This window comes from Hippocampus comes, unplaced genomic scaffold (genome assembly GCF_001891065.2).
Source record: "Hippocampus comes isolate QL1 unplaced genomic scaffold, H_comes_QL1_v1.1 scaffold420, whole genome shotgun sequence".
Lineage (NCBI taxonomy): Eukaryota > Metazoa > Chordata > Actinopteri > Syngnathiformes > Syngnathidae > Hippocampus > Hippocampus comes.
In genome coordinates this window covers 5983-13731 of record NW_017806163.1, presented here as the reverse complement: position 1 = coordinate 13731, position 7749 = coordinate 5983, and the positions used below count along the sequence as shown (strand labels likewise).

Sequence of the window (7749 nt, the reverse complement as noted above, 5' to 3'; positions counted from 1 at the left end):
AAGGCGATTTACTCCAAATCAAGGTTTATGGCGCGCCTTTGACTTGATGACAAGTGTGTGCCGCCTGCACACTCGCAGCCACCGAGTGGCTTGCTGTGAAAAGCTCGCTGTGATCTCTTGTTTGCTCAGAGATGAAGGCTACGGCTGGATATGACTGCACATACATCACAAGCTGCGGGTCATCAGGTGGTCTTGCAGACCGCTGCTGCCATATTTATTCCGGAGAGGGAAAAAAAGAGCAATAGGACAAGGGATGGGGTGGGTGGGAGACACATCAGGTTAGAGCAAAGCAATGGCTGACGAGAACTGGACGACTAAACACAGCAGTAAGGTGGTGTGTGAATTTATGAGCGATGATAATCGGAAGTGGTGACAGGGTGATAATTGTCCAAACAAGAGTCATGTAATCAATGACATGCTTCAGGATTTCTCAAACTTTTTGGGTCCATGAATCTCGTAAACACCAGAACCAAATGTGTACTCGCGATGTAGAGATTGAGAGTGAAATTTCGATCCCTCCAAGACGCTCTAAAGTGGATTCTAAAATCAAATATCAATACATTTGGATACTACATTGGATGTTATGTACAGCAGTGCCTTGAGACAGGAGCTACATGTGCTCCGGGAACACATTCGTAATTTAAAATGAGGGCCCAACAGATTCGGTGGATATCAGTTTGCTATTTTAAAATTTCTTCCTGATTGTTTTTTTATTTTTTTTATTTAACACAGTAACATTACAACATGAGGCAAAGATAATTCATTCATTCGAACATTTTTTTTAATCCACAAAAAAATCTGTTGTTTTATCTCTGTGTTGTTGAGTTGTAAAGGCAAATATTCTGCCTGGATCTTCATTGTGGTGAGCGTTCAGGCACAATTAAAAAAAAAAAAAAAAAAAAGTTATTTTATTTATTGTATACTGTATTTGATTTCATTAATTGGAATTCTATTCTTCCGAATACCTTAACTGTCATCAATCTAAAAAAAATAAAATAAAAAATAAAAATTGCATCCTCCCCTCATCACCATCATCTCACATCTTTCTTCATTGAAAAATCAAAAATAGAAAATGGATCCCCCAGAAATAAAACCTTGTTAGAATGTTGTTGTTTTTTTTTAAACCCGAAATTGCTTTCTGTAATGTTGTACTTTATAAAAACACACAGTCGTGTCTTGAAACAGAATCACAGTTGTGCTGCTCTTTTCTGGAGAGTATGGCGAGGCTTCCTATGGCTACATCAGCTTTGTGTTCAATTTAAACAGGTCCAGATTTCACAGTAATTAAATTCAGATGAGATCACTTCAGTATTCCTGCGTTTTTTGTGAGATTTTTGGTTGGTGTTGTGCTGTGAGCGAATATAAAATGGGGGCCTTGGCTCTTTAAGGTTGACAAAAATCCATCTACAGCATGACCATCATCATGCCTTTCAGTCTTAGAGATTCTGGAAAGGAATCATCCATTCACAAAGCATCTTTTTCAAAAAATACATTTATTGGAACCTTTAAGAGAACTAAAAACAGTACAAGCACTTGCGGGTGCGTGTGTTAAAATGATCAGCGGCCATCAGAAATGACTGAATGTGTAACACAACGAATATTTGAACATAAGTTGACACTAGGACTGGATCACTCAGTTGCCCCTGAATCTTGATTCTTGATACTATCAATATCTTTTGGACACGTGTACGCTTGACGTGTACGTCAACAACTTGAAAAAGTTTTTTTTTTTTTTTTTGTGCACCAGCATCAATAAAGGCATTTGTGCATGAGTTTGAAGTGGAAAATCCCCACCAAAAAACACCTCAGGGATGACCTACAACAGATATCATAAGACAGGCAGGCCTCTCTCTCGGGTCCGACGTCAATGACCTCTGATCCCGCTAATGTTCCCACGAAAAGAAGAAAACACGAGAACGAATGAAAACTGAAGAAGCCACAACCAACTAATGGCCCCTCAGATTTGGGCACGTCTATAAATTCCTTAGCGCAATAATAATCTGATTTAGAAATGAGCTTGAGAGGCACAAAGTGGAAACCATTCAAGTCAAAATTCTTTTGCTCAACAAAGAGCAGCACTTCTTGAAAAAGAAAAAAAAAGCGGGAAAATCTCTCAGCAGGAATCCTTGCTGCAAGGATGAAGAGTATATTATCCAGTCATTAGGGTGACAATCAGCCACAATTATATCGTAATATAATAAATGGTGAAAAAAAATGACATTCACACATGAACATGTGTATTTAAGATTCATGCCTCCAGGAGAAGAGTGGGCTTGTGACTTTGAATCACAGAGAAAAAGTTTCGCACAGCCTGAGAACATTTTTTTTTCTTAGTTTTGTTTTTGCAGAGCAACCTTTGACACAACAGTGGTTCGACTGTCTAAGTCTTGAAATCTGCTCGGGTCAAACTTCACTCCTCGCCACCAACAGCACCCAACAACTGCGGGATGGGGTCAAGGCTCACCTGGCTCGAGCCTTTCTTAAAATGCTCCCGTTCTTGGTTATTCCGTTCCCAGTCCGTCTCCACGAGCGAGCGGTCCCTGGACGATCCCCCTATGTGATTTGCGTACCCGCTGTCCCGGATGGACTCGGACCGGGTCGAGGACGCCACCAGTGACGTCTCTCGGCTGTCTGACAGGAAAATCCCAGTCCCTGAGCTGCATTCGCTGTTTGAGTCTGCACCTAGAGAGCGGCCATCAAAAACAAGAGGAGGAGATGGGGACAGATGGCGGGTGCACTTCCATAAACAAACACGAGGAAAGCAGGGCTTCCAAAATAATCCGAGAGGTTCAGACAAAATCTGTTCGCTCCAATTTGAGTTGCATTGCAACTCCACCATTATTTTCCTTAACAGTGATTGCACAGAATGCATTTATGTAACTACGGATGTAAATATTCCGACATTCGAACTTCTGGTTAGATGACACTTTCACCTTGTCATTAACATAACTGAACTGGCTAGTTCAGTTAATTGGCTGTATATAGCAGAGTCATATTTCACCGTTACTTCTTTGAAACCGCAGATGGAAAAATTATTCGAGAGAAAAACAATTGGAGGTTAAAATTGATAAGTTACAACAAAAGGTCTTCTGATGAAAACATGCCACAGAGATGCTATTAAGACACTCAGCAATTATTTGAAACTGTGAAAAAAAAAGCCCAATATTTAATCATACAAGTACGGGAATATATGGCAGCTCTCTCGAGTGATACTGTGGTTGCTCGCCTCAGACGTGTGTGGGAGTTTTGACATGACATTCACCTGGTAAAATGACTTTTTCCAAAACAAGTTGATCACCAAAATAATATGACTATTTTCATACTCTTGCTTTTACATTTTACACCACCGAAAATATGCATTGCAGAGCTATATTAACCCTGCCCCAGTGACATTTTGCATTGCCTCTTGGCTTAACAAGGAAGGTCAAAATTTGCACTTTTTCTGCACTAAGACATTTTACATCCACTAAATGCCTTCTTCTCTTGGGAAGTTTATATTACATATATGACCTTGCGATTGCCACTGTTTTTTTTCCAGTTTGCCCTTTGCAGGTAAATAGGATCAATTTTACACCTGGGTGTACCAGTCTGCTGCCCTTTTTGGCCTTTTGTGTGGCAGGGTGCGCTTTTCTCAAATCAATATGTCCAAATAAGCAACAAGTCTGTCATTAGCGGCCAACTAAATGAGGAAGATAAACACACAGTATGAACTAACCTTTCGCGTGGAACAAGAAGGGCAAAGCGAGCAAATATCAGCATGCAAACAGCGCAGATCATTAACTGACTTTAGAAAAACTCTCACTTCAAGTTTGAGATAAAGAGGGCCAGGTTGCTGCTTAGTTACATTCTAGCAATTTAGAGGTTTAAATGAGTGTCTGAAAGGTTACCCTTCTCGCCACGTGGCTCAAGGTGTCTTAATTTTTTTTTCATTTTGAACTAATGCTGAATAGTTCACTGTTGTCGGAAAATATGGGTTTAAGGTTCGTAAAATGAGTGTACCGTTAAGAACTATTCCCGGGATATTAATAGGTCAACGATACATTGAAAATGCATAAACTATTATTGATAACATATATTGGTAGTTAACTATAGTGACACAAGGGTATTTTAAATTATAATATTGCATATAATATTGTATATTTGTCGCTATCTAGCTAGCTAGCTAGAGCGATAGAGAGAACATTAGGACCAAACTAAAGAGAGAAATGGATCACAGGTAATGTAATAACCAATTCTAGTGTGACTAGCATGTTTTCAACCCTATATAACAAATGTTGAATAGCCAAGAATATATGCCGTTGAAAGCTTAAAATAAGCCTTTGAATAATCGACATACGTGGATACAAAGTGTCATTAAAAAATACAATTAAAGGTAGCTCAGCGTTCTTGATTGATTCAATCTTAATTGATCAATTTACATGTAGAGTGTATTCCCTTGATGAATGTAGGCAAGACAAAAACAAAATGAAAAGGAAAAAAAGCATGCATGTTGCAGTGAAGAAGAGGAATGAGTTATACCAATGGTATGCCACTGTATCGATGCCAAAAGCAAACCACTAAATGGGATTTGGGTCAGAAATATAAACTGCAGGAGTGCTTCAGATTTTTGGTGTGGAAACTGATTCAGTAGGCATTTTTCTCCCAACTGCATCGGAGAGACATATACACCATGAGTCAAAAGTTGGAATACAATTTCCCATGCTATTGAATGAGATATTTTGTCAAAACATTTGACTGGAGGAGTAGCGATTGCAATAATAAACTGAAATACAATATGGGGCGTTCAGTCGAATGTGCCTCAACCTGGGTCGCAAAAAGAACAGAAGAACGCTGAGTAAAATTCAGGTGGCATGTGTGTCCCAGAAGATCTGCATATGTTCATGAATTTTCATACAGCAAACAGTCCGAATTAATTTTTGTGCAAACAGACATGGAACACAAAGTGACAGGAGAATTACTAAAATGCTGTCTAACAGATCTGGAACTTGCATCTCTCAGTTCGGTTGTATTTTGTTTGTTGCCATGTCATTCTTTTGCCCATTTGTGCACTCTAAAGCCCCTTATCCCACTGAGAGGCCAACAACTGCGACGGTTGGCGAAGGTAGAAAAATACGTGTTCACGTCAGAGTTCGGCAGGTTTCGTTCAAGGTCACAAATGATAGGAAAATGTTTGCTGATAGTATTTGTGTTTTTTTTTTCTTGTGAAAATTACAGGCGAACGTGTAGCGACCGTTTCGCAAACATTTGCGAGCTTGAACGAACCCTGACGAGAATGCAACGTTCGCTGCCTTCTACAACACAGAGGGTGAAAATCAGTGGGGTCAAAAATAACCCAATTGTCACCACTTGACAATTAACCACAATTGTGTTTATGACGGCAGCGCAGTAGAAATTGTCTTTTCTAATTTAAGCACAAAGCGTTCTTCCATAATGATCAGTACAGTAAGTGACCAATCCAACACTAAGTGAAGCCCTTTCTCTTGTGACATCCTTGGGCAAGGTGGCCATATATTGAACAAAAAAAAAACCCAAAAATTCAGATGTTCACAGAAGTATCGTACGACCTTCCACTTGTGTCGAATTCAAACACAGGCCTCATTTTATGGAACTGAACTGAAAAAAAAATATCCTGCCATTCCTATCACACGGGCTTCTTTTTACACATTGCATAACAGGATGCGCTTCATACAGCAGCAACTGTGGTAAACACTCCCTCAGAAGCATTGAAGTCTCATGAGGATAAATTAGTGTCAAGTGGAATAGCGTTAAAACACTTGCGCATCTTTTACAGTGAAAGTTCCATATGGCATCCGTCTTGTTGCTGTCAGCCCCTGGGTGAGTGGCAGGACACATTCAGCGGATGCTGTTGTGTCTTGCTCTTTTCATTAACACCTGAAAAGGTGTAAATCACAACACAGTGCCGCGCGCTCCTCATAAATTAAAACGGACGTGGAAAAACAATGTCAGGGTCATCTACCACGGCCGAATGGCATGTGGGTTTTATAATGTAACGATCTACTGACCAATCGGAAAAACCAGGGTCAATTAACCCTTTCAGGCACCCTGTAACCTGATAACATGATAAGCTGTCCACTGTAGTAAGCGCTGTCCCTCTAAGTGTTAAATTGAGTAGCGTTGCATTTGTTCTAGTTGCAATTCTGTAAAAAGCAGGGTTCAATATGTTCTAATTTTGAATTTCGATTGAATTTTTTTTTTTTTTATTGATTTTTTTAAAAACATTTTTGCATTTGTTCTAGTTGCAATTCTGTAAAAAGCAGAGTTCAATATGTTCTAATTTTGAATTTCAATTGAATTTTTTATTTTTTTATTTTTTTTTTTAAAAAAAATTATTGGGATGGTAGAATCTCACTCTGAATTTTCTTAACTCCCATTTTGATTCCAGTGTTGTATGGAGTAAAATAATGCCACTTGGTCAGGCTGCCATTGTGTGGCAAGTTTCAAAACATTTCCAACATTATATGTAGTTATGAAATGATAACATGAATGAAGAAAACTGAAATTGGACATACGGCCGTACCCTGGAATACAGGTTTATTTCATTTGGTGACCAAGCTTGTCACTTACAGCAATCAAATCTCAAATCATATTTGCCCATTGAAATAAATGGAAATGCCACTAAACTGTTCCAATCACTGTGTTCCTTCTAGTATATGTTTCTTGGGTCACTGGGGAGGCAGTATAATACAGTCATGCAGCAACAAACAAGAGTTTCCCGACTTAGTAAACTAAGATAATTTAATCAGGTATTGCCGAGGACAAAAGAATATATGTGCACATATACTGTACAATATACAGTGCAAAAACACATTCAAGTCCATTAAGGCCAAGGTGCAATTGAAAATACCTGAAAATTCCGAATCAGAGTCCAATTCTTCTTGTTCCGGAAGCCTCCTTTCCGCTAGACGGGCTTCCGGAACGTAGAAATCTCCTTGCCGAGCCAACGGAGCCATGAAGTGGATCACATCGTTACTGTAGATCTCGAGGAACGGGTGTGCACACAGCTTCCTATCCTGTGACGACATCACAACGAAGTTTGTGAGCTCAGACAATAAAATGCAAGTCAATTTGTCTTATCTTCTTTTAAGCACATGCACCGGACGTTTATAAATTGCGATCAGCACCTGATAGCTTCGGAGTGAGAATTTGCAGCGTAACCTGAGACAGGGTTTCCCAAATTTTCTAAAGATGGTACTCCTTTTTTTCTATTTAGTTTGAAGTACAACTTGGACAGATGTGAGTTTTTTTTTTTGTCAGCACATGATTCCATCACCCGTGAACAGCGTTGCAAAATTGCTGCCCTGCAAGAGTTTTTTTTTTTTCCTGTCCCTAACTGCAGACTGCTCTGGAGTGATATTTTGCCAAGTGTACTATCACAAAGCAACGCGATGGTCATTTTTTCACGTCGACATCATCAAGGTGAATTGGAAATATTTTTGGTCAACATTTTGAAATGAATCACATTGAGGCCTCAAGAGGGGGAAAAAAAAATCTCTCCAGCAAGCCGATTAGGAGGACAATATTTTGATTCTGCTTCCCCTTTTCCGCAAACGAGCAGATGCCACTGAAGTGTGAGCGCGCAAAACTGTTCATCCAACTCTGAAAGTGTTGAAATGAGTAGCGTTGCATTTGTTCTATCGCCGGTTTTCATTTGTGACCATAACTTCATCTGTTGCAGTTTCACCTTATTTTTGTGTGTTTTAACAGGTCGAGAAACATTTTTCCGGGGGG

At 39.5% G+C, this 7749-nt stretch overlaps 1 protein-coding gene across 1 annotated transcript; it reads right to left on the bottom strand.

Annotated features, from left to right (window-relative positions):
* Positions 1-1474: 1474 nt before the first annotated feature.
* On the bottom strand, positions 1475-7218 carry LOC109531431 (testis-expressed sequence 264 protein-like). Its single transcript, XM_019895716.1, has 2 exons — positions 6866-7218; positions 1475-2682 (listed from the first exon to the last, which is right to left on the bottom strand). Exons 1-2 carry the CDS (start codon positions 7041-7043, stop codon positions 2411-2413), a joined length of 450 nt encoding a protein of 149 aa, XP_019751275.1. The 5' UTR covers positions 7044-7218; the 3' UTR covers positions 1475-2410.
* Positions 7219-7749: the final 531 nt, after the last annotated feature.